At 46.8% G+C, this 27,869-nt stretch overlaps 1 protein-coding gene across 1 annotated transcript; it reads left to right on the top strand.

Moving 5' to 3' along the window:
- The first annotated feature begins 142 nt into the window (after nt 1-142).
- Nucleotides 143-27,518, top strand: LOC135918113 (monocarboxylate transporter 4-like). The gene is made up of 4 exons (XM_070524594.1): nt 143-493; nt 23,186-23,329; nt 25,119-25,346; nt 27,364-27,518. Exons 1-4 carry the CDS (start codon nt 274-276, stop codon nt 27,516-27,518), a joined length of 747 nt encoding a protein of 248 aa, XP_070380695.1. The 5' UTR covers nt 143-273.
- The last annotated feature ends 351 nt before the right edge of the window (nt 27,519-27,869 follow it).

Genomic DNA, 27,869 nt, shown 5'->3' with positions numbered 1-27,869 from the left:
AAAAGCGTGAGTGGAGTCAACATGCTGGCCGCATTTGTGCCACAGAGCACGAAACAAAATTTTTGTCCGCCAAAGGCTAGTAAGCCTGTATAAATAGTTTGACGATAATACTCTAGAATAACCATATATTGTTATGTAAATACTGCTAATCAACCGCAAACACTAACCGTATAGGCCATTCTTCTTTTTCTGGGAAGTTCATCGAAGTGGCGACTGCGCTGAAGTACCCCAAGGTTGGAAATACTCACTATCACCGTACCCGTGCCAAGCGTGATGGTTTGTGTACGCCGGCTGAAGGATGACCCTCTATTTGGAGTGGACTCTCGGTGGAGCTGGATTACCGCCTTGTTCTGTTCCTGGGTGCTTTTTTTCAGCATGGCGACGATCCGAATAGGTGGCATCTTCTTCTACGGAATCGTCGAGACATTCGGGGTAACCAGGGCAGAGGCTTCATGGCCGGTGTCCCTGGCGGGTACAATCATGGTTATGGGAGGTAGGTGATGACTAGCCAACTTTCTTTTCTCAAGCCACATTATTGTCAGAAACGTTCTCGCGGCACTTATTTGATCCGTAAAGTAAACTGTAGTTTGACTATTTCGAACTGCAGTGCCAAAACTGAACACAAGAGCGAACGACGCCGACACACAATCCTTTCCATCATAGCTGAATTTTTATCAGCAAACCAAACCTTCAAAAATGCGAGAACTACTCACGCACTAGCCGAATATTTTTTTCTTGAAAAACTACAAAACTCTGAAGAACTGCCATTCTCACAAAATGTGTGATGTCAATAGAAGTGCGAACATCGCTTGCGATTCAGGTAGAAAATGTCAGCCGGGTGTAGGCCTACAAAAGCCTACCGGTAATACACTCCTCTACTTGCTCCCTTGCACCAACATCGCGATATCGAATTAATCACGGCAATTTGTTGAAGCGCAGTGGGTGTCCAATCTGTCTACAATACTGTACAAGGTTTGAACACGCCAGAAATTTTAAGTAGTAGATGAAGAATGAATCATCGGCTAGTTTGTCCTAAGTAGTGCCGACCACAAGTAAATGTAGTGCCGATCACAAGTAATCGGGATGAACTAGACGGAACAAACATTTTGATGGGCTCGACTTGGCAACCACCTGTTTTGTGCCTTTCTACTTCTTTCCGCACTATGGAACAAACCTGACTAAGCTTGTTTCTGGCTACGAAAACCAATTGTACACGGGAACAACAGTGCAGGTGCAAGCCGCTGTTCAATGGTACCAGGCTGCTGTTTCGACATCGCGATGTTAGAAGCGACAGAGGAAGGGCATATTTTATTGGCAACGCACTAGACGCGTGTTTTAGTCTTCTGTTCGCCTACAGCCGGCTGAGATTGCCTACATCGGTTGCAAATGATGCCGTTTGCACTTCTGATGATGTTCTGTTTTTTTGTGTGTGTGTATGTGTGACAATTGCGATTGGTCAATGGCGTTTCGTTTTTCTTGGAAGAAATGTTGCGTGCGTAAATTCTCGTATTTATTTAAGCTCTCGATTCCTAATAAAATTCAGTGGAGTGTAGAGATTGTATGTTTACCTTGTCTTCTGTTACTCTCTGTTCCCTTGCGCTACAGTTCGAAAAGGTCTACTTATCCCAACTCGCCAATGTTCATTTTTGCTTTTGTTCTAAAGCGTTTACTATAGAAATGATTAACGCCCTAATACGATTGACATTTCAAGTATGAGTGAACCAGCCCATCATCGCATTCCTGTGTGATCACCATTCTTAGGAAACTTACACACTTTTCGAAGCTTTCGTTTATTCATTTGGTTACTGTCGGGGCCGTTGAATCACTACAGATAATATTTAATATAATTTAACATAATTGATTAAGAACCACAGATTTGAAAGACACGGGCTCCGGAATTGAAACGATGCAGGTGGGCAGGTGGTTCCAGTATGAGCTGGTCTTGGGGAGGAAATAATACAAATGCTTATTACTTCTGCAATTTGGAATGCCTGCTTTGCATCGGTGATTATTGCATGATCATGCGTGATTTGGAGTAGTGAAGATACTTTGTTGCAGTGATTGGTCTGCATAATATATTTTGTGGAAAGTGGAAGGCCTCAAAAGATGATGCCACATGGAAAGATCTTGAAGGCATATGGTACTTTTCATAAGTGTGGCACAAGATGCACAAGAGTAGTTATTCAAAATGAAACTGGTAGAATGATTCTGAACAGGTTCTAGAGTATTCATCAATGACATTATGCTACGGTACCATACGGAATACGCATATTACATCTTAGTTCGAACGAGTTTTATACAGACGTAATTTTAAAGCAACCGGAGAAAGTGAAAAATTACGGCCAAGAAAATAAGCACGCAATTAGCATGCTTAGATATGTGTTCGATATGCGTTTTTCATGGGAGGCCACTACTGATATGTACGTCAATGTATTCATATACAGAGACAAACTTTTACGCAATATGTATAATTCTGTTCTGTACTTGCAGTGTATTACAAGTGTTGTATGTTTTGGCTGTTCAGAATATCTGACTTTATAATGCATACGTGTACTGAACTCATGCACAAAACTTTGCGATTCATGTACTGTTGGACAGTACATTTATTATCCATCCAGTCTTCTACTGAGTGTCATATTGTGTGTCGCTATGCTCCCTTTCTACGCAAATTTGTTTCCTTTGTCAAGAGACAAGGAGTAGCCTTTACCACGATAAAAGCCGCCAACCTCACCTCATATTCAGTCCAATAAAAAAAAAAGAATATACGGATGCGGGTGAGCTTTGGAAGGAAGTCGAGTTACGTTCAATGCTCTGCATTTGGATATGTTTAGTCGCATGAACCAAGTGTCTCACCATGGAGAAATGCTATTCTTGTAATTCTGAAAAACATTACTATCAGATCGTTTAGAAATGTTTCTGTATATAACACAGTCGTCAGCGAACAGCCTGATGGATGATCTTACGCAATCAAGGCCGCTATCTTGTAAACGTTCAAAAAGCCGACATTTGGTTTCTCCTAACGCGATTGTCCTAGGCCACGCCTACATCGCGGCCTATGCCAATCTAGGCGAATCGCGTGAAGCGAAATCGAACATTGGCTTTTCGAACGCATGCAAGGGAGCGGCTCAACAAGATTAATAATATAGCTTAGGAAGAGGAGAGTTCCCCGGACAGATTCTTGAGGAACGCCCGGTGCTACTGTTGAAAGATTAGAGTTATGGTCCTTAACTCTCTCGTACCATGTGCGATCACGCACAAAAACATTCGATCGATTTTAATACGGCATCATTTATGCTTAGTTTACGAAGTTTAAAAAGCCGCAAAGTATGAGACACAGTATGAAATGCTTTAGGGAGATCAATGAGTGTACAATCAACGACGGAGGAACGATGCACAGCTGCAAAAATGTCATTAGTAAAAGCGGGTAACTGCGTTTCACAAAATGATTTCTTCAAAGAACATACTAATTGTCTCTAAAAAAAGAAATTGCAGTGGAGGTGACTGACGAGGGTAGAATAGATAATATGTTTAAGCAATTTGCGTTGAATAGATGTTAATTATATTGGACTGTAACGTAACGGAATGCGAACATCAGCAGTCTCGTGTGCTAGAACCAACATGGCTACCTTCCAGTCATCGGGCAGCATGGCTGTGTGCAAATATCGGGTAAAACTATAGGATAGCATAAGGGAAGAGTAAGTATTAGTGTGTTTCAACGACTGGCTGTTAATCCCGTCAACACCTGCGCAGGATGGTATTTTAGCGTTTTCGACGAGTTTAGAAGTTCCCACCCAGTCAATAATGATGTCACCCTTCATTGGGAAGTCGAGGGAAGGTACGTCAGGAAGGGTGACCACAGTAGTTGTTGTGAAACATGGAGAAAATGTGTCATTTATTAGTGTGCAAGATTGGTTTGGTGCAACCAGGGCACTGGGGCTACATTTCAGTATGATGTTTTGTATAGATATAGAGATCTATCTATCTATCTATCTATCTATCTATCTATCTATCTATCTATCTATCTATCTATCTATCTATCTATCTATCTATCTATCTATCTATCTATCTATCTATCTATCTATCTATCTATCTATCTATCTATCTATCTATCTATCTATCTATCTATCTATCTATCTATCTATCTATCTATCTATCTATCTATCTATCTATCTATCTATCTAGTCTGCTACGCCAACCAGTCGCCCGAGTAGCCTACCACCATGGGCGACTGGGCTCCTATCCTAAAATACTTACGTGTGAGCACGACGAGATAACTACAAACTCTATGGTGTACACCCGTGAGCAAAAGTATGAGGACCACAGGGATAAAAAAACTATATTTTTTTGTAATTAACATGCATAAACTGAAATTGACGAGTACACTGGAAAGTTCGCAATTCCAAGCCTGGACTGCAGTCCTCAATTTCCAGTTGCATTCGCAGGCAGAGGAAAAAATCGCCTTTATCGCGCAATTCCTGGTCCGTATACTTTTGCTCACGGGTGTACATAACACCATGAATAAGCACACATGCTCTACACGCTAAGGTTGAGCAGTTGCAGTCAGAAGCGACAATCCAGAAACAGACATGGCGTCCATAAGCTGTGATCGGCAAAATCTGGTGTCCGTAACAGAAACAGTTGCGCCGGCTTCAACAACAGCGACTGTAGCGACACCTTCCACCTTACCTCAGCCAGTAAGAAACAAGGACTTGGGTACTTAGAAACATGCGCAGTTCTTGCCGCGGGAGTGGCGTAGCCTAGTTTCCCTCGTCGTTAGATACGGGCCGCTGACACATGGGTGAACGACACCGGCGACGCAGGGATGGTGAGCCCCACTGGTCGAGGCGAGGACGGTCAGTCCGAGTGCGAGTTGGCGATGGGTCGGATGGAGTGTAATGTGGATTAGACTCGAACGGCTTAAGACGTACTCGTAGATCACTGTCAGTTCATTGTGCCAGTGTGGATTATTGTCGTAGATAATTGTGCACGCGGCGGCAGAACCTTGCCACGTGTCCGACATACCTACATGAAAAGCATATGCCCCGATTGTCGTGCGTGCGCCAGGGTTCGCAACTGGAAGGCCGACCCAGGCGACGGGAGGAAGAGGGCGACGCATGGGCTGCTGAAAAGATGGTATCGGCTCTTGGCTGATCCTTGCAGCTGCCGCTGCATAAGTGAGCGAAGCGGCCAAAAGCGGCTGCTGGCAAGCAACCTGCCGTGCATCGGTGACTTCCCTATGAACTAGCTTACATAGAGTGGATTACAAAGGACTGGCAGGTAACTGGGTGAAGGGAACGAGGGCAGCTGTCGTGCGACTTAGTCGTGAACAAAGACATTGATCTGCGCGATCAGTGACACTTGGTCGGAACCAATAGCCAGGCTTGAAATCGACGCATCGCTTGTAAAACGAGGCCTCGTCAAGGTTCGCTGCTTCCGTAGCTCGTCGTAGCTCTGACAAAGGATAATAACGTCAACAACTCTGTTCGGGTTATTCGCCAGTAGCACATGGAAGGATTCATCATCAATTCCTTTCATAGAGCTCTATTCTCGACACGTACGGCGGCTGCACGGCCGCCATTATCCTCCATGTTGACTCTCTGATTGGCTGTCGAGAGGACACGTGTACTGAAATTTGTGTCGGGAAGCGGAAGTTTTGCGAAATTCAACTTTGCGCTTTCATCAAGATGGGAAAATGTGACGTGAACCTGGAAACTCTCTAGACTAATACTTTTTTCTGGTCCTCCATTTCAGCGACGTTAGCGCTTTAAAAAGAACGTGAGTGGTAGCGTGCAGAAGCCCGTGCAATGGAACAACAATTTCGGGAATATATGATGGCGGGCCAAGATAGCCGCCATTTGGTTGGCTAAAGGAATATCTCTTGAGGAGCGTCACAGAAAGGGCCCTTTCATAAACGTCAATTTGACGTTGCGTGACGTTGCGCTGGTCTTGAATCGCAGAGATGTTCCGCCATAATTTCTGGTGATACAAGCATCGAAAAAGGAAAGAAGTTAGGAGAGAGCATTACGTCACGCAGCCAGCCTTGGCAAGCGAACGCTCCGTGAAACCTATACATTTGTTCAGTGCTGGCCCAACACGTGACATCGCGCGTCACGATCACAGAGCAAGAACCGATATTTGCAGAAGCATTCGGTTCCCGCTGGCTAGGCCAGTTGTTATTTTTCGCTCCACGCTTCTTCTGCTGCCCTGCTGTGGCTCGGCCTTCAGAGCGGAAACACTAAAACCAACTGCGCACTTTGACGTGCAATCACCTGTTGGGCCTCAAGGTTCGGCTCGTATCGCGTTGCGCAATGCCCCCTCCTAACGTTTTCCTTCCTTCATGGCCACGAACCACGCGAATTGCGCTAATGAGCAGCTATATGCAATGGTGGCTGAGAGGCATGCGTATCGGCGCGTTTTCCTTGTCGTTTGGACTCATGAAAATATTTTGATCAGAAGGCGTGCTCATAGCATTTGCGTCCTGCCGGGTGGCCTTGGCATTTGTGATCTGGCCGATTATTTAAAAAAAAATGCATTTACTGAAAATAATACACGTTGAACAATGCAAACCTTCAGCGACGTTCTCAGCCATTCACTGCTGCGTCTCTATTGTAATCAAGGTTAATAGACAGTTTTAGTACTGCGTACGTAGCGTACGCAACGGCGTTGCGTACGTAAGATCGCTGCGTTCTGCAAACTGCGCATGTGCAGAACGCTACACAAACGCTACGAGATGCGTACGCGGCCGCTGCGTACGCACGCATCCGATTCTTGCGTGCGTACGTGGGGAGCCTTGCGTGCTGCTCTCGTGGTTCTCGTTCGTTCGGGAGAGCGCGAGACAAGAGTTTCGAAAAATGGCAGCGTCAAAGGCGACCAGCGGAAAGCGGTACTTTTCAATGGCCTCCGATTTGGCTTTGCTGCGTGAAGTGAGCGCGCAGAACCCATTTCCAGATCCTGCACGTTGGGAATGCATAGCAAAAATAGGAACTTTGTTTTTGAGAAAGTGTTCAGTGTGTGCTGTTTGCGCGAAAGGCTCGACCTGCTTTTGTCGCAGTTTGTCGCAAATGACCGTGCCAGGCCCAGAAAGCAAGTACAGTGAAAGCACGTTAATTCGAACTTCAATAATTCGAACTTATGGATAATTCGAACTGTACGATTTGTTCCTGCCAAGATCCACAGAAGTCTATGTATAAAAAAGTCCGTTAATTCGAACGCGAGAAGGTTCTCTCACGGATAATTCGAACTACGCTCGCCTGGCACACGGCCAGAGAAACGTGCCTACTGCCTACACACAAGGCTGTATTGCCTCCGAAACGGAGAGAACGGCGAGAGAAGGCAAAATCGGAAAAAAAATCTCACCGACGCGGGGTCAGGCAGAAGGCAGCGGCGGCTGCCACCTCTCCGTTCTACGTAACCTCCGAGACTTCCTGCCCGTTGCGAATCTCGGAGGCATTGCAAATCTTGTACAGCTGCTAATGTTGTGCGGAGATGGCACGGCAAGCGCCAACACACAGCGAATTAAGTACGTCGCAGCTGCGCTTGCAATCAAGAACCAACGAATCAGGACCTTCGCCACCTTCACATGTTCAGCGTCTTTGTCTCGGCAGTCTTCATCGGTTGTGCACCTCTGTTTTCAGCTTAAGAGGTATCGGCCGTCGCGATTCATTGTGATGGTGTTAAGCCTCGGCTAACGTTCGTTTCGGTGGACATCGGTGGTGTGGCACAGTCGGACCCAGAGCTTCGACTTGAAGATGGCGTGTGCCCGTGGCACACGCCATCATTTTCTGACTCGCCAAATTTCTGACATGCCCTACTGCTTCCAAATCGCAGTGTACTGTTGCTCTCCTTCACTTTCGTTAGTTCGAACTTTCGTTAATTCGAACTGAAGCGACTTCCCCTTGCGGTTCGAATTAACGAGCTTTTACTGTACTCGGTTTTTATTTTTGTCGATGTGATTCGTGCATTATATCCGCATTAAAAGTAGTCTCTTAAAGACCTAAATATAGTTCGACGAAGCGGGAACGCGCCCGCACGTTAAATCACGTTAGCGAGATCAACAGCGTCTTGTTCGACCAACGGTTCGACTTACTGGCGGACACGGCCAATGCGCTCCGACGCGCCCGGCGTCTAACGCTCGCCCTCTTACGTACGTAGGCATTTCGCAGTACTAAAAGCCCTAACGCGACACGCGCTCCTACGTTCCGCAAAGCCCCTGCGTGCTGCCTACGTATCGTGATGACGCAGTACTAAAACTGTCTAATTACTCTTCGCATCATCACAAGTTATGACAATGGTCGATCTTTAATTTTAAAAAAGAAATGTACGAAAAGATGCTTCCTATCGCGGTGCGAGTAATGAGCAAAGTGAACAGGAGATGGAAGCGCCGGCACTTGAGTCGCGCAAGCGGATACCTCTGGTGCGCGCAACGCTATCGGTGATATTCGGCCGCTTGTCAACCAGACGAGTCGGGCTACGTCACTTGCACTTCACGAGATAGCGATAACGCGGCCAAGAGCGAACGCTCTTCAGCACCGGTAGGTCGCGTATGTTGTCTCATGGCAGGAAACGAGTGCGTTGACGCCAATATACGACGGCCCATTCCCTCTCCCTGGGACACGCAACGTAGCTAACAGACAGCTTTAGTACTGCGTACGTAGCGTACGCAGACCGCTAGGTTCTGCCAAGTGCGCTTGTGCAGAACGCAACACGATCGGTACGTGATGCGTACGCGGCCGCTACGAACGCACGCATCCGATTCTTGCGTGCGTATGTAGGGAGCCTTGCGTTCCGCTTTTGTGGTTATCGTTTGTTCGGGAGCGCGAAGCAAAAGAGTTTCGCAAAATGGCAGCGTGAAAGGCGACCAGCGGACGGCTGTACTTTTCAATGGCCTAGGATTTTGCTTTTCTCTGTGAAGTGAACGCGCAGAAGCCATTTCCAGATCCTCCACGGTGGGAATGCATAGCAAAAATAAAAACTTTGTTTTTGAGAGAATGTTCAGTGTGTGCGGTTTGCACGAAAGGTTCGACCTGCTTTTGGCTCAGTTCGTTCCGAACGACCGTGCCAGCCTCAGAAAGCAAGTACTCGGTTTTTATTTTGCTCGATGTGATTCGTGCATTTCATCCGCATGAAAAGTACAGTCTCTTAAAGGCCTAAATATAGTTCGACGAAGCAGGAACGCGCCCACTCGTTACATCACGTTAGCGAGATCAACAGCGTCTACTTCGACCGACGGTTTGACGTACTGGCGGACGCGGCCAATGCGCTGAGACGCGCCCGGCGTCTAACGCTCGCCCGCTTAAGTACTAAAAGCCATAACGCGATACGTGCTCCTACGTTCCGCCAAGTACTTGCGTGCAGCGTACGTATCGTCATGACGCAATACTAAAACTTTCTAATAATAGTGTTTTAGTTTAGAGTTTGCAACCAAACGTAACATCATTGCGCACGCAAAGAAACAGCGTCGTCCTCACTGCGCATGCTCGAAACGTTATTGGGTTTCCGCGGTTTACGTGCGCTATGATAACGTGTATTACTTGGTGTGTTTAACGTCTGTAATGTTTACGGACGCTAATAAATAGCGTTGTCGAACATGGCGGCACCCATGGCTTCCGCGTGAATTCTCGTGATGGCTATACGCTTGCACTCGCGTTGATCATCAGCAATTATTTAATGAGCTTTCGCTTTCTCTAAACTCACCTGAAACGTTAGTTATGAGCGCATAGCGCGTCCATTTTCTGATATCGTTCCGCGATTCTGGCGCCCGTACGCTTAACGAGACGCATCCACATAGCAACAGCACGATGGCTGCTAATCAATTGTCTCGGCTTGGATACGTTTGGCACGAGGCACCAGATGGCGCCTAGTTTTATAACGCTTTCTTTACGTTTATGTTTCCGTAAGGTAAACTAAAAGTCTTGAAAGGACACGCACCGTAACGTCCCGCAAAGCTGCTTACGTTTAACGTACGTAAGGCGACAAACGGTACTCTAAAGCTCTGTAATGAAGCAGACCAGGGCTTGTACTCAGAAGGCGACGGAAGCGAGAAGCGTTATCCATGGAATAATCGTACGCTTTGAGCTAGCGGCCTTATTTTTACTGAGGAGAAAGATTGTTTTGCTTTATCGGGAATGTTATGTTCATTGCCTATATCAGAGTTTCTTAGGCGTCCGTGGTAGAGTTTATAAGTGCGACTGGACGAGGACGAAATAAGAAACAGATACACAGACACAGCGCTTCACTTTCAACTATAGATTTTATTGTCGCACGCATCGATAAATATATACCGTGCGAGCGGAAACCAACCTGACAGCAAAAAAGAACATTGAGTGGTGCATTTCGTTGAACCCGACACGTGTGCAAGGCAAGGGGAAAAAAAACGGAACGGAACGGAAAAAAAAACATGTATTACAATCGTCACAAAGACAAACCAAGGAATCGTATCTCCTCTTCCGATAGTGATACCGAAGGCTTGCTTACGCACTTTTGCTCTAATTTTGCTATCTCGTAGGCCTCTACAATCTCCCTCGTCATCCTGCTATGAGCCTTATACAGAACGGAAGTGCTTTCAAACTTGGGCTCGCAGGAACAATCTCGGCAGTTAATACCCAAGTGGCCCGAGATTACCTTAGTGACGTTGTATTGATGCTCCTTTATTCTCTCGTTGATGCATCTGCCGGTTTGACAAATATACGTACTTCCGCATGAACGTGGGATGGCATAAACAACGTTATGAGTACAGGTTACAAATTGTTTGTGATGTTAGGTAGAACATGAGTGGTTTTTGTTATTTTCTGTGTTAACCTGTTTGCATAGCTTCTGTAGACGCTCAGGGGCAGAGAAAACAACGTCTACTCCCGATTTCGCCGCTATTCTTCTGAGATTATGGGAAATGCAATGAATGGATGGTACCACAGCAACTTTCCTTGCTCTAGCATTGGTACTGCTTGCATTCGACGCGTTTTTGCACTTTTTGCTTAAGCCCTCCGCGACAGAAGTTAGCATGCGCATCGGGTAACCAGAATCTGCCAGGCGCTTGGCCTGCTCTTTGAGACTGGCTTCCATTTTGTGGTCACATGACTTCGTCAAAGAATTGTTGAAACACGATGTCACTACTGCGCGTTTTACAAGTTTTGAATGAGCAGAATGAAATGGTAGGACTGACTTATTGCCTCTCGTATGATGACTCCAGCATGTCATTTGTGGATAAAAGTACAATCCCAAGTCTAAAAACCTTATGAAATTGCCTATGGGGACTTCATGTGTGAAAGACAAAGGGGACAGCACTTTAGTGAATGAGGTTACGGTTTCAGAAACCAGCGAGTCAAAATTGTCTGATTTGTTATTTAGAATGATTAGAAAATCGTCAACGAATCTGAACACGTTCGCGACATCGGTGCCATTTTTTAGGTGTTCATCAAGAACCTGGTCACGGTTAGCTAGAAACAAGTCACTTAAGCAGGGAACAATACATGACCCAATGCATATGCCATCTTTTTGTTTCACAACATTTCCTTCCCAAGTCACGTAAGTCGAATTAACATAAAAACGAAGAAGTTCTAAAAATCTCTCGCTAGTCAAACCACAAGCGTTTTGAAAACGAACCGCTCCAAACTTGTCAATGCAGTCAGGCACACATTTCATCACGTCATTCTGTGGGAGGGTATAGTACAGATCTTTTAATCAATAGAAAAAGCGACCAGATCTCTGTTTTGACAGTCTTTAAAGAATTCCACTACTTGTTCTGACTTGGTTACCAAAAATGGGTCGTCGATTGGCAAGAGCTTTAAGTGCTTTTGTAAGTACGTCGCTACATGTTTCGGCCAAGCAGCATTCTCGGACACTGTCACTCTGAGGGGACATTCCGGCTTGTGCGTTTGTGCAGAGAAAAACAATTCAAGGTCCCCCTTTGTGCTTTTTTCAATAGACCGGGATAAGCTATCTAGTTTGAAGCTTTTGCATAGCCTTTTTGCTTCATTTTGGACTTTCTTAAGTGTTATGTCCTTGTGGACCCTGAAAGTTGACGAAATGGCTTCACGAGCCTTTGAATTATACAGTGTCCTGTTCATCACCACGAAACCACCCTCCTTATCCGCAGGGATAAGTGTAAGCGCATTGTCCTTCAAGAACTTAACAGTCCTGTTCAAGGAGAACTTTTCGCTAAGGGGACGGGACCGCGTAAGCACATCCACAGCCTCTGATACACACCTTTCCGACTCGGCTTCAGGTACACGCTTTGACAGTTGGCGTACCATTGCCAACAGATCGGGAGCAGACTTCTTTGGCTGAGTCGCGAACTTCGGCCCACATTTGAGTACTTGCTGTACCTTGTTTGGCAGCGTCACGTCACCGACGATGTGTACCTGGCTCGTCGATGCTGCAGTCTTCTTCTGTAGTCGCTGTCTCAGGCTTGGAAGAGCATGCTGCCATAGGAATTTCGTCATGTGGCCGATGATCCGGGAGAACTGTCGCCACGAGTTCCCACTTGTTGTAGGTTCCAGAAGTAACCGCAAGTTTTCTCTGTAAATTCGCACTTGTCGCTGCCATTCCGAGCGAATCAGTTTGCAGATTCGAATGCCGTGGTTAGTCGAAGGTTGGCAGCACCCGAATAATGCGAAAATTTTGGGTGGCAGAATCTTGTGTCGGATGCAGAAGCCGAGCATGCGAGCTCTGCAAGTTGCCGAAGCAATCAGTGGGACGATGCGGCACGGTTCAACGAGATGCCACGGTGGAATGCCCGATGTACTAGAAAGGAACTCGCTTAAAACACGTTGGCGGGCTAGTTGGTTCGAATCCATGGTAGAGTGTATAAGCGCGACTGGACGAGGACGAAGAAAGAAACAGATACACAGACACAGCACTTCACTTTCAACTATGGATTTTATTTTCGCACGCATCGGTAAATATATGCCGTGCGAGCGGAAACAAACGTGACAGCAAAAAAGAACATTGAGTGGTACATTTCGTTGAACCGGACACGTGTGCAAGGCAAGGGAAGAAAAAGAAAAAAAACATGTATTAGAATCGTCACAAAGACAAACCAAGGAATCGTATCTCATTTTCCGAGAGTGATACCGAAGGCTTGCTTACGCACTTTTGCTCTAATTTTGCTATCTCGTAGGCCTCTACAATCTCCCTCGTCATCCTGCTAATGAGCCTTATACAGAACAGAAGGCAACGGAAACAAAAAACAGAACGGAACGGAACGTGAAAGTTTCATCATGTTAAGAAAACCAAAGGGGGCCATCAGCGCCATTTCATAGGCATCGCGCCTACTTTAGCCCTCGGAGAAAATGGCGGAATGTCCTGAATCAATGCCTCCTTTACTAGACGCCCGCCGCGTTGCTCGCTTTCCCATTGTAGCGGCGGTTCCCTCAGTGACGTTAGCTCAACATAAATTCTGTGAGGCGGCGCTCGTTGCCTTTTCAACTTCCGGCGGATGTGGCAGCGGCGGCTGAATGCATCCGCCGGCGCGTTATATGCGCGGGCGTCTGTTAGCGGGCGTTATTGTGGGCCTCCGAGACGATGACAGATGCCGCGCTAATCTCGGAGGCTGTAACACGTGATTGCAAGTTGCAGGCGTTCGCCATGAGAGGCGCTCGTTGCCTTTTCGCGGAGGAGAGAAAAAGGAGAGGGCCCGGAGCCGAGCTACCGGACAACGCGGCAGGCATCTAGTAAAGGAGGCATTGGCCGAATATAGCCCATGATGTGCGTTATTCGGTAATCTTCCGATATGGTGACGTTAACGCGCTTGCACAGATCGGCAGCGCCCTCTTCGTAACTGGTGCAAGTTTCACCCGCTGCCTGTGCGCGGGTTGCGCAAAACGCTGCTCGGCAGCTAGTTTGCGGACGGTGGGGCGGTTAGGTATTTCTGTGAACGCTGCCTTGAACGCCGACCACGTTCAGAAATCCGCCTCAAGGTTCTTGCACCAGATATTGGCCATACCCGCGAGATAGAAAACCCCGTTCGTCAACTTTATCGAGTCGTCTCATTTGTTATGGGCGCTCACCCGCTCCTAGTACGCAAGCCAGTCTTCAACGTCGTTGTCGCCTTAACCGCTTAGGATGGTAGGATCCCGCTGGCGAATATAAATCCGGTGACAAGCACTCGCCCCGTAATTATCGACCCATTTGACTAACATGCATATGCTGCAAATTACCTGAACGTGTTATTGTTTCTCATACCTACGGTCACCTTGAATCAAATAACTTTTCTTCTATAATCAGCATGGCTTCAGAAAAGGCTACTCATGTGACACTTAGTTATTTTACTTCACGACTGACCTTCACTTTAACATGAACACTAACGAGCAAACCGATTGCCTCTTTCTTGATTTCGCTAAGGCGTTTGATACTTTACCTCATCGCCGTTTGGTTTTCAAACTGTCTGTCCTTTGTATTGATTCCTTCACACTGTCTTGGCTACGTAACTTCTTGTCTTTGCATCAGCAATCGAGAGTGGTCCAACAACATTTCATCCAACCTTTGCGACGTCACGTCCGGTGTCCCCCAAGGCAGTTTCCTAGGTCCATTACTCTTGTTAATACACATCAATGACTTGCCCACTAACCTTTTATCATCAGGGTGTTCGCAGACGACTGCGTCATCTACCGCAACTTTAAAGGTTTCGATGATCATTATACTCTCTATAATGACTGAATTAATCTAGCTATGGTGCCTAACTTGGCAGGTGTCCCTTAAAGCCTCCTAATGCAAGTTAATTTCGTTTAGTCGAAAGCGTCCTAGCTCAGTGTTTCGCTATTCGATTAATAATACCATAGTTTTGACTGCCCCATCGTACAAATAGCTCGGCATTTACCTTTCACCAGACTTATCCGGGACATCGCATGTAGCAGCTGTCTCATGCAAAGCTTCTCAATCTCTCGACTACCTGCGTTGAAACTTGCGCAACGCGCCCTCTGATGTACGAAAATTAGCATATGTTACTTATGCTCGCCCTCAACTAAAATACACCTTATCCACATGGTCAACATATCAATATTATCGATATATGATGGAAGCCGTTCAGAATAGGGCAGCCAGATTCATCTTTGATAACAACGACTATTATCGAGCACTACCCGATCAAAACAACACCTTGCGCTTCAGTCATTGGAAGATCACCGCGTCATTGCTCTTTTATGTCTGTTTAATGGGTACATTTACAGTAATACCTTTCGCTGTTTGCCGCTCCATGCTCCTGTGCGCACATCTCGAAGCATTCACAACGCGCTTAGTTTTATGGACATTCATGGTCAAACGCAGTAATTTAACTCATCATCACTACCTAGAGCTACTGCACACTGCAATGTTCTGTAATGGTGACATATTCCGTGATAGCCTGAATTCTTATCAGTAATTTAACTCAACATCACTACCTAGAGCTACTGCACACTGCAATGGTCTGTAATGGTGACATATTCCGTGATAACCTGAATTCTTAGCGTTGTGTTCGATGGGGCTGGTTGGTTCATCTCGAGAATAAAAACAGGAACAGCGCAACGCAGGACAAGCGAGAAAAGAGCACAGGAAAGAGTGCTGACTAGGAACGAAATTTTTACTTGCAGGAGCAGCATATAAATACATCTGGTGTCTTTATATGCTGCTTCTGCAAATAAAGCATTTGGTTGCTAGTCAGCGCTCTGTCCTGTGCTCTTTGCTCGCTTCTCCTGCATTGCGCTGTTCCTCTTTTTATTCTCAACGTGAATTCGTTGCGTGTTAATATTCTATGACGATGTTGCCCTTTGCAATTTTTCTGTCATGTAATTACTATTTCCCCCCTTACTCAATGCCTTCAATGGGCCTTAAGGTATTGTGAATAAAAAATTAAATAAAAATAGTGCCAGCGCAGTGAACTGGCGCTGGCTGGAGCGTCTGCTGGTCGGTGTCTGGCACGGTCGAAGGCAGCGCCCGAGTGCAGAGTTTTGGTAGGGTACAGTTTAAGGAGACCCAGCACCTCGACCAATTATAAACGGTGTTTAATACGCAAAGGGCCGACGACGGGTAGAGCGCTTCACAGAGCACGGACTCTAAGCTCGAGCCTCTGCGGCACGCGATGCTGTTGGCAGTCCTGCTGCTCACTTCCAGGCGTTCTTCTTTACTACAATATACATATTTATTCGTAAATACTGTCAGTCCTGTCTTGCACGTCAATGACAGAAGACGTTTCACAGTATCCCCAGTCCGCTGCTGGCATGACGATGTGCTGCTCGCGCTTTTGACCGTGTTGAAATTGGTTTACATGGCCCAGTTCCAGGCTGTCTTGGGGGCATTCGCTGGATAATTGCGGAAAGGTCACATCTAACGCCAAACGCAGACAAAGCTGCACTTCCTGGGATTAGTGCTCATGACGTGGACTGACTCAATTGATGTCATTTTTTTCTGCGTCATGCTGTGCCACGGTGAGCGACAGTGACCTCGTGTTTATGCCCGAAAATCATTCAAGAGCTTCTCCCCTCGTGCCGTTCTGTTGACCGCAACGCTTACTGCCTACCAGCGCCAGGCCAACGCGTCAACCGTCCGCGTCACGAACGCGTCCGCGGTTGACGCGTTCCGCGTCAACCGCGGAACGCGTCAACGGAACGCTGCGAGACATGCTCGCGGTGCACGTACATTGATCCTGACCGTACCGATTGGGGTGTCGTTCTTCCCTTTGTGACGCGCGCATATAACATGGCGATCCAGTCTACCATTATTTAAGTGTGTTGTTTTCCTCTATTTGATTTTTTATAGCGAACTGGTATATGGCTAGGGCCTTTCCGTCGTCCGTAATCCGCGAACTAGCTCGTTTGCATCCCTCCGCGCTACCGCGCGAACGCGCTCACGCCAAAGCTTACGCGTTCGTTTTTGTCTCCCTGTTCAGCTGGCTCCGTTACCGCTCATTATGTAAGGCGGTATGAGTTATTCATTGGGAAGAGGAAATATTGTCGTCGTCATCATCAGTAGCAACTATCATTATCAACAATGGCTCGAGTATCGTCTTCTTCCACAGCTGGATCCGTTGCCACACCTATTACAGTGTAGTATTTCATTTCTGTTCTGTCATCGTAGTGGGGAGTCAGCGCTAATTTTAACGCGACAGCGTTAAGGAGCTCGTGTCGCAGAAAAGCCGGTGTCGTCGGCGTCGGCGGCGTTGGCCGTGAGCGATAAATCCCAGCAGGCCCTTCATGAATAAAAAAATAAAATGGCTGTGGCTTAGGTAAGGTTAAGCCCAGGATGCGAAGCATACTAGCCTTTATTTTAGTTGTTGAACCACTGTTTAGCCTGGTGAACTGCTGTTGCTTGGCTATATTTGGTTCGGCTAGACGAAGAAACAACTCATGCATTACTTCTTCGCCTTCAAGAGTGGAACGCGACAGCGTTCCCGTCGACCCGCCAAGGGGTGTAAGACAATGGGCTACAGGGCAGCGACTACGCGCCCCGCATTGGACGCGGTGAGCGTCGAGCAAAGCAGCGTTCGGCGCGGCAACGAAATGTGCGCCTGAGCAAGAGACGCACGCCTTAGAAACAGCGCGTTTCTAAGGCAACACCGCATTCACTAGAGGCGCTTTTGTACCGCTTTGAAGCGTTGTACTCGTGGCTCAGTGGTAGCGTCTCCGTCCCACACTCCGGAGACCCTGGTTCGATTCCCACCCAGCCCGTCTTGCAAGAGTTGAGCCAAAGCCACTTCTCCTCTGTCGTGACGTCACGGTGTCACGTGATTTCATGGTCACCGCCGCGCCTGAGGAGCTGGGTTGAGCCCTCGTAATATGCTTCGCATAAAACCACTTGCAAGATGGGCTGGGTGGGAATCGAACCAGGGTCTCCGGAGTGTGAGACGGAGGCGCTACCACTGAGCCACGAGTTTCATGCTTCAAAGCGGTACAAACGCGCCTCTAGTGAATGCCGTGTTGCCTTAGAAACGAGCTCTTCTAAGGCTCAGGCGTGCGTCGCTTGCTCAGGCGCACATTTCGTTGCCGCGCCGAACGCTGCGTTGCTCGACGCTCACCGCCATAGAGAAAGAAATTCAACAAGAGGGGACACTCTTCAAAAACTGGCAACAGGAAACACGTCACGCCTAGTTTCAACAACGTCCCTTAGTTCACGCGAGCATCAGAAAAAAAGAATGTGAAATAAACTTCCAGACAACGTTTTATTTTTTTTATTCCTTCCCACTAAAAAGTGAAAAAGTTTTGCGTGTAAATGAACTTATATTTTGCAACTTTTTGTTGCGTTGCCTAGCAACAAGCTAGCGGCACGCCAGACGCGCGTGCATACGTCATGCGCCAGACAAGCCGCAGGAGTGAGCGAGGACGGTCGTACGTGCGAAGCTCGCGTGCTCGGCGACCCGTCTGTTTTGGATATAGCCCATTTTTGGGGTGCTCCCGGCCTTCTCTATGCTTCTCTTGCGTGTCGTCTGCATTTCCACACGGCACTACTGGACTACGGCAAGGTGATATATATATCAAAACGTTTATTTAAAAGAGAAAAAAAAAATGCAGAAAGCGAGTGGGTGGAGCCCCTAGTCCAGGGCCCCACTGGCTTGAGCGGTGAGAAATTGTGTTTGACAGTGTGCGGCGCATTTTAATCACATTTAGGCTTAGTTCGAGTGGCGCAGTTAGCGAAAAACAGCACCGCCGTCCTGGCGCAGTTAATTTGAGTTAATGCCTCGTCCTGAGAGATGTTTGCGACGCTTTCTATGAGCCGCAACATTACTGTAACTTATTTCGGTAGTATTTGGGTACGCTTGCCGCGCCCGGCTTATTGACGCCGTAAGCGAAAACCGGCTCGGCCGTGTGACGCATTTGCGCGTGTGCATGCGTGCACTACGTCGTAGCGCCTGAGACAGACAAGTTTTCGCGCATTCTGTGGCCCCCAACATTATTGTAACTAACGTCGTTATATTTGGGGTAGTTTAGAAGCACGGTTGCCGCGCCCGGCTTATTGACGCAGTTAGCGAAAAGCAGCTCGGCTGTGTGCCGCAGTTTCGCGTGTACTGAATCTTACTGGTAGAAGTTCGTGACGCATTCTCTGACCCGAAAAAAGTATTGTAAATTATTTGGTAACTTTTTGGGATACCTTGAGGCTTGCTCGCCGCGCCTGGGGTTGTGAAGCTGTTAGCGAAAAAAGCAAGCCGCGGCCGCGGCCACAGTGAGTTAGTTTTGCGTGTACTGAATTTTAGTGGGACAAGTTTGTGACGCATTTTATAGCCCTGCAACAACATATACATTATTGCGGTACTCAGGCTCCTCGAAAACGCGACGAGCGATTGCCGAGAGTGATAACATGGGAGTGTTGCATGCGCCGGCAGGGCGCGTGAAAGATAACACGGAGGAGCTCAAGAACATGACATTGATGTATTCTGAGCGACTGAAAACAGGCATTGCACCGACGAGTCTGACTTGAGTGCGATTAGAAGGCATTCTGCGAGCGTGTAACATGGTCTGGCCTAGCCTGTGTTGTAGCTACCTTTGTGTACTTGGCGTACCATCGTGTCGGCCGAGGCCAAGTTGTTTTGGAAACGCGCAGTCACCCGTGTATTTGTGCACTTAAAGTGCAGGAAATAATGCCCGGGAAAGGAGGGGTGCTTGAAAATCGGATGTTCAGATTTTATGGCATTGTTTCGGAGGGGTCTTTGCTGCGAAATGTACGTAAAAGTCAATTTATCTGTAATGCCGCTCATTCACCACTTACGCACGTTTCGCCTCTACACGCAATACTCCTGTTAGGTCAATATACGGAAATCATACATGCTTGTAATTTACTTTCTTTCAGCTGATGGCATCCGGTGGAGCATCGTACGGCAATGACTGCAGCTTACCTGGTGCCACAACTTTGGATGAATGCAGAAGAAGCCCGGAACGAGCATTTATATAGAGCAAAATAAACATTCCATCATTTCAGAAGACGTTTTTCGTTTTCTTTAGGAAATTGCACCTGACAGATTCGGCGCAGTCTTGTAAAGGTCAATCGCAATCGTTTCTACTTAAACGATTCCACGCGAAGGCCACGCGAGGTTCAGCAGAAGCGAAAAAAAAGAAATGAATGCTGTGCCGAGCAGCGGAGCCGGCGCGGCGTGTACCAACTGGTTTTCAAAACGCGCGCGCCCAAAACCGAAACCGGAAGGAGTCAACAACATCCGCTTGGTGTGCTACAGTCAATTCGGCCGCTGGGCTCTATGGGAGTGTCCGCTCTTGTTGAAATTTCTTTCTCTATGTTACCGCGTCCAATGCGGGGCGCGTAGTCGCTGCGCCGAAGCCCATTGTCTTACATCCCTTGGCGGGTCGACGGGAACGCTGTCGCGTTCCACTCTTGAAGGCGAAGCTTAAGCGTCCTCCAGTTTTTTTTTCTTCGCGTTGGTTTAAGCCATTGTTTGACGGGCTATGAGCCATTCATTGTCGAACGTGATGGACGCACTTAATAACAGAGGTAATACGAGAATGTGCGTGCATACCTATCGTCACGATGACCATTGATCAGGACAATAAATATGTTCCCACCTTTCTTCAAAATTCCATGTCACCTCTGCGTTGTGTGCTAAACAGTCTCTCTGTTCATCCACCATCGCAGAGTCAAATCGCTCATAATTTTTTGTACAGCCGCGAAACATACTCCACATTTCACTTCATTTCCCCGTACCGTCCAAATGCCTTCGAATTCAGTTCAGCTTCGGAAGTCGCACAGCATGCGCAAGAGTGCCACCAGCTGGCCCCCCCCATTCAGGTCCACAAATTAAGGCATCCAGAAAGATTGCCGCGACAACTGTCAGCCTGCGCAGACTCACCGCTCGCTCCCTCACCTGGCGCCGACTACCTATCTACTCCCCTGGCCTCACTTCGAAGTTTATGGCCCAGTATGACGGCCCATACTGCGTCATCGAGTGCCGGTCTCCCATCACATATGTCATTGAGCACACCAGACGTCCTTGGAGAAGAGCATGCATGGCCTCGAGATGGTCCACGTCCGCCGCCTGAAGCTACATCACGATTGTCCAGTTATCTCTTCGCCTTCAGTGCTCCGTTTCGTCGCAAAGGTTATTGTAGTGAAGCAGAACCCGCCGTGGTTGTTTAGTGGCTATCGTGGCCAGCGTGGCCGCATTTCGATGGGGGCGAAATGCCAAAACGCCCGTCTGCTTAGATTTTGTGCACGTTAAAGAACCCCAGGTGATCGACTTTACGGAGTCCTCCACTACGTCGTGCCTCATAATCAGAAAGTTGTATAAGCGCGTAAAACCCCATAATATATATGTATATAGTGAAGCAGAAACAGACGAAAGCAGCACTGGAGCACGCGAGCTGCCGGCACTGAGACTGGTTTTTCTTCTGTTGATGCTGTGCTGGATTTTCCCCTTCCGCTTCCCGTCAATGAATCCACTTATGAAAATAAATCAGATCTAATACATTTTCCAAAGTAATGAGGGAAAATGCCAACGCAGGTACATCAAGGGTGCGATCTTGTACGCGTTCTAAAATAGAACGGAGGCGGTTCGTTCCACCGAGCCATATACGATTCGTCAATTTGAACCGTGCCGAACGCCACGACGTCAACTGTAACGTGATATCTGCTGTCAATCATTTCGTGTCGCCTGCTATCGGACGAACGGAACGGAACATGCCGCCTATTACGTGACTTAAAGGACGGACCGCCTCCGTTCTATTTTGGAACGCGTACACTATCGCACCCCAAAAGTAGCCTCACGCGCCATGCTCCGCGATGAGTTCAACATCTTTAAAGGCGTAGCTCAGTAACCGGCTTTAATACTTTGACAACACCATCTTCTTAGAATACGGGAGGCTGTCCGTTTTATGAGAACGCAGACACCCCATAAATGGACAATATTGTGTGATGCCAAATCAGCGCTACAGGCGCTAAAATACTTTTTAAACAAAGGACCATACTATCTGCTCGTGCTGGAAATCGTCGAACTTTATCACAGTGCCGAGTTAAGTGGCCACGTGATCACATTTCAATGGGTGCCTAGCCATTGTGGTGTTTTTGGTAATGAACTCGCTGACAGTGAGGCAAGATCGGCCTCCCCTTCCTGTGATGAAGTACGGATTGCCTACTCGCGACCTGACACCAACTCCATGATCAAGGCACTCATGCAGGACCTTACAAAGGCTTACAGAGCCCACTCTGATAACATTCACAGACGTCTACGTATGATTGACCCAGACGGTAAATTCTGTTTGCCCCCGAAGCTTACACGGAGCAAAACATTATTGCTACACAGGATTCGGCTCGGCGTTGCTTTCACCCGTCGCTACGCACACCTCATCGGCCAATCGAACAGCCCTGATTGTGCACATTGCCAGATGCCCGAAACACTGCAACACGTACTGTGCGACTGCCCAGCATATATGCTGGAGCGAAGGACGTTAGACAGTTTCCTAGCCAGCGTTGGCAGACAACTACTGTCGGAGGAAGCTATTCTCGGCCCATGGCCTGACACTGTAATTTCAATGCGTGCCACAAAAGTATTGTTGAAGTTCCTGCAGGACACCAAGCTCGACGAGAGGCTCTAGCGAGGCAACTGTCTCATGTACATAAGCACTCACCACTTCTCTTATCATCATCCATCCCAATACTTTCACTCCCCTTCCCTCTTCCCCAGTACAGAGTAGCAGACTAGAGCGCACTAGCTCAGGTCGACCTCTCTGTCTTTCCTATCAATAAATTCTATTCATTCATTAGGCAGACGCTTACTATGAAGTCCAAATAATATTGTCCATTTCTACAAGAAACTTGGAATCCTGACACTCATTTAGCAGCTCTTAGTAGGCCTGTCATTAGCCTTTAAGCTCATATGTCAGCATAACTGTGGGCATCGATTTGTTGCACACTCGAATAAGCTACGGCCACATCTTGTTTCTTAGAGGCACGAAGTCGTGCCACATCAAATTATGGTGTTTTACGCACGAAAACCTCGATTTATTATGATTCACGCCGTAGAGGGGGACTCAGGAACGACTGTGACCACCAGGGGTTCGTTAACGTGCCCCTAAGTCTAAGTACATAAGTGTTTTCGCATTTCTCCTCCATTGAGGTGTGGCCGTAGGGGCCGGTATTCGATTCAGCTGCCTCATGCTTAGCAGCCCAACACTATAGGCATTAAGCAACCGCAGCAGGTACGAAATCGTGCCCTAAAGTGTCTATGCGATCTTTCCATCAGCCATGCGCGCATACAGTGTTGCGTTTTTTTTTTTTAATGCAGGTCCAATAGCTGGTTACCTCTGCAGGCGTTTCACTTGCCGGGCCGTCTTGTTGGTGTGCTCGTCTCTGGTAGGAACTGCGGCCAGCCTGTGCTACCTAGCGAAGAGCCTGCTATTTATCACAATTTCATTTGGATTTGTTCATGGTAATAAATATTTGCATTATAATTATGTGTACCATGCTATATAACCCTTAATATTTAGAACATTGGTGCCATCGTATTTATTTATTTATTTATTTCACATACTGCCAATCCCTCTTGGGATTATAACAGCAAGGGCAAGTACATATGGCAGTATTTATGAAGAGAGAATATATATACATTATATAATCATAAGTGTGGTATTGCAAAGGTTTTGGCTTCGCTAAACAAAAGAATTAAGTAGTTCATCACAAATGCAATATTTGGGTACAATATACTATAAAAAAGAAGAATCTGAGAAAACAAGAAACCAAACAATAAAAAGAAAAAAAACACCTGAAAACACACGTGATGTAAAATACCTAATGAACATGACAAACAGGATGCAGTCATGCGTATGATGCATAATACGAAAAGAACACTCATAGATTAAAGTGTTAGGCTCTGAAGATCGGTAATAAACCTGAGTATCCAATTCAGAGCTGTAAGGCAAGGAGGTGTTCTTCCACTGAATTAGCAAATGTATCTAATGAGGGGCTGTTACTAATGGATTCACTCAGTTTATTCCACTCTCTTATCGCTAAAGGCAAGAATGAATTCTTAAAGCATCCATTCTTTCCTTTCACATTTCAGGGTGTATTTGGTTATTTCTTCATTCTGGTGGCTAGCGAGTAAACTAGTTCTGAGTGGCAATTGCGCAGGAACTGAAGAATCTGAGATTTAGATCATTCTTCGCTTGCGGTTTAGTAGTTAACATACAGCGACCAAGTCCAGATGGTAATTTACGCTTCGCCGTGGCATGATTGCTTCGTAACAGGTCGTATAGGTCACAAAACGCCGACCACGGGATGCAAGGCAAATTTTTACCTACTTGTGGTTACCATAGCTGAGTATGGAGAAAACGAGTGTAGTTTATGAATATAACTCCTTACTTCATAATATTTTTCTCGCAAGAGCTCTATAGTGCTCTCTATTGCTATAGAACTTGGCACTTTGGGCATCCAACAAGTAATATTCTTAAGCATATGAGTATTGCCACACCCCTACCGATACAATCTTATATGCAATCCATCACTCTAATGTTCGACGTGCAACTCCACGACCTTCATATTGTCCAGGGCTATAGATATGTATAGTGCACAAAACCCGTGACATTTGCAAGTCAAGAAAACAGAACGACTTCTTCGCATACAAACCATTGCGGTATGGCGAGAGTAACGCATTTTCTATATCAACTGCGTTGCTTTTCATTTTCTAAGTCCAAAAAATATCGTCCACAAAAATAGAGTTACCACTGGTACGCAGGAACGTAGTGATACAACAGCTGTGTATCCCATGATTTCACTAATATTACGAGAAGCTTGTTTGTCAAAGCGCGTGTCAAAGCGCGAAAAACGCATGTAAGCACTGCTTTGCCTCACGCCAAATCACCCCTTAAGGAGGACCCGTTTGACTGACGGTGGAGGACCCGGACTCCAAAAAGTCAGGTTTCTTTTATTTTTACCAATAAATTCTGGTTGGCGTTTTTGTTCTCTTTAATTAAATTGCCCCAGCCAGCTATATATCTGCCTAATCTTTACATTTAATATAACGGCCACAATTTTAATACAGTTTCGTTGAGTTGTTCCTCATATCGTCAGAGTAAATAGATGAGCACGTTACAATGTTTGGTGTTGCTTCATTTCGCTGCTTTAAATTAGTATTCCCTAGTAAATGCTCAACCTGTGTTGTAACTCAGCACTAAATATTCAGCTCCAGTATGAACTGCCTCTTCTTTTTTTTCTTCATGCAGGTGGTGCGATGTGCGGCTTGTTCGTGTCCTGCAATGTTTTGGTGGCCCAACACTTTGAGAAACGAAGAGCAACGGCCACCAGCCTAATGTTCACAGTTTTCGGCCTCAACTCCGTCGCTATTTCGCCATTGCTCGAGTTCTTCCGAAAAACGTACGGTGTCCGCGGTGCTTTCCTTCTCTACGGAGCACTTCTCCTCAATGCGATTCCAGCAGTTATTGTTCTCAGAAGTCCTTTATGGCTGACGAAGCAGAAAGCTAGAAGGAGAGCGGCGAAATGTGAAGTGCAGCACGAAAGAAACGCAGCTGCCGTTTCGATGGAATCAGCCAACTCGGTCGAAGATGGCCACAGGGCAATGGAAGAAGAAGATGATCACCAGTGCATAAGACAACCTTCAAACTGTGATCGATCGTCACCATGTACTGCTAAACAGAAAGAAAGCCTATCACATACTGGTCTACTTCCGCACAAAAGCTGTATTAGGCTCATGGAAGCCAAGGAGCCTGTTCGACATTTTAGTATTCCTACAACGGCAAGGCAAATCTTGACGTTATGTTTTCTTGTCCACGCACTGTCTTACGCAGCCGTATTGTTAACAGCTGGAGTCTTCGTCCTGATTCCAGCAGACCTAGCCAGAGACCGTGGCCTGAATCCTTCAGATGCGGTATATTTGCTCCAAGCTTTCTCCGCAGCGGACGTCGCCTTCAGATCGGTAGTGGGCATCGCCATTGATTCGCGTATCTTATCATATGAATCTCTCATGCTACTTGGATTCGCATTGCAAGGACTCGCTTATGAGTGGCTCGTCTGGGCGGATACACTACCGCAAATGATTGTAGCTTCTGTATTCGTGGGCGCCACGTATGGCTCACGATCATGCCTGCTGCCACCCGCCTTGGTCAAGGACTTTGGCATCGGCACGTTACCGGTGGTTATGGGTGGTGCATTTTTTTGCGCTGGCGTATCTCTTCTTCTCCGACCGCTACTGATCGGTGAGTATATTTGGGCTCTAAGTGTTTACAAGTTCCTGATATCGTAATTCACGACAATCACTACGGTTTACTTGTGTGGTTCGGCATGCCAAAACGGCACCGTTGTTTAACTATGAGTGACGGCACAACAGGAGATTCCGGATTGTCACCACAGGTTTATCTGACCAGCGCACGAGACGCGGTGCTGGAGGGTTTTCTATTCTTGCCCTTAGCCGAGGCATATAACCTAATATATATATATATATATATATATATATATATATATATATATATATATATATATATATATACCACCGTGTGACCAGTGTATGGGCACATGGGCACATGGCCCTTTCAATTTCGCTATACTTCGACCTGACAGAGCAATTGATAACGCGATTACCGTTGTGAGGATACTTGGTGCACTTTCTGGAGGCTGACGGGCCGCCGTCTGTCGCTCCACAAATTTGTCCTCGAACTTTGGCCGCAGCGTAGTTCATTATGTAGTGCGCAGAACGGCAGGTGGCTGTGCTGAGGGAACAGGGTAGGAAATCAACGATTGGACTAACTTGTATCACTAGTTGTGAGCCGCCCTTTAACGAACCTATCTGACGCTTACTTACGTAATTGTCTATGGGGCACTGATCATGTACCGCTCTTCAATGAAACCCTTTCGACACCGACTTGGAGCACTGGGTATGTGCAACTAGATTTGTGCTAGACTTCGACAAACCCATACGTTATAAAGATGGGTCACTGGGGCATGCGTTGCTCTTCAGTGAACATCTTGGATGCAAACTTTGTAAGCTGGCTATGCGCACCTTGATATGTGACGCTGTACAATGATGAAAGAAAACCTTTATGTATGATATCGTATCGTCTACTTTGTTTGTCTTTGCTCCGGGTTGCGCTGCCCGCCACCAGGCATATTTTCAGTTACCAACTCGCTCAGCTTGCTGCGTTAATTCAGGTTAAATTTCACCTATGCTCGTGTGAATCGAAACCACGCCAACCGTGGACGTTACGGTGGCCGCGCTGGGTGGCGCAGTATGTGTGGTGGGAAGTGCGAGAGAAGAGCCCGGCTTCACACGCATTCCAGCAATGGCAGTACCGTGTATCGCCGCATTACTTCAATGCTAATAGCATTAAGGTTGACATTAATCGGGAAAGAAGTTCTGCTGGAAATATTTTTTTATTTTGGAGAGCAATAGTATTAACGAGACTTATCTGATGATCTTGGAAATGGCGATTTCGTCATTTTCTTTTTAATTCGCAGGATACTTCAGAGACACCTATGGCGACTACACTGGACTACTACATTTGATGGCTGCTCTCAATGCATCATTCGTGTGCATTTGGACGTTCAAGTTGGTCACTATGAGGAAATCAAGGACAAATGCGTCATCTCCGCCTACACCCAGACAGGCATAAAACAGAATTCTACAAGCAAAAGAGGTAGCGGATAATGATGGGCTCCTCTAATGTAGTTCATTGAAAAGCACTCGAACATGACAGCTTAAATATTGGCGCATAGAGAAGCGAGGTCGAGAAAAGAAATTTTATAGCCTTTTAGCAGGTTTATTTAGAACAGCGAAGAACATGGAGTAAGACAAGAGGGAGGGGGACTTGGATTTCAGCCAGGCGCAGAAGATGCGTGTGTATGCAAGCAGGGCTGGCGTGGCTTCGGATGAAGTGTCCGTTAACGACCTTGAGTCGCAGGTCTACAGATGAGGGGAAATCGAAGTTTGTCTGCAATACTGCTTAGGTCTGCGTGATCGCTTC

The sequence above is a fragment of the Dermacentor albipictus genome, chromosome 8 (assembly GCF_038994185.2).
Source record: "Dermacentor albipictus isolate Rhodes 1998 colony chromosome 8, USDA_Dalb.pri_finalv2, whole genome shotgun sequence".
In the NCBI taxonomy this organism is placed as follows: Eukaryota; Metazoa; Arthropoda; class Arachnida; order Ixodida; family Ixodidae; genus Dermacentor; species Dermacentor albipictus.
The sequence above is the reverse complement of the archived record's forward strand: the minus strand, read 5'-3'. Positions and strand labels throughout refer to the sequence as shown.

Excerpts from the sequence above, each read along its gene's own strand:
- LOC135918113 (XM_070524594.1), top strand. The coding sequence starts at position 274 with ATGGTTTGTGTACGCCGGCTGAAGGATGACCCTCTATTTGGAGTGGAC. Across the intron at positions 23,330-25,118 it reads TTCATTTGGATTTGTTCATG|GTGGTGCGATGTGCGGCTTG; the intron begins GTAATAAATATT and ends TTCTTCATGCAG. Across the intron at positions 25,347-27,363 it reads AGCAGTTATTGTTCTCAGAA|GATACTTCAGAGACACCTAT; the intron begins GTCCTTTATGGC and ends TTTAATTCGCAG.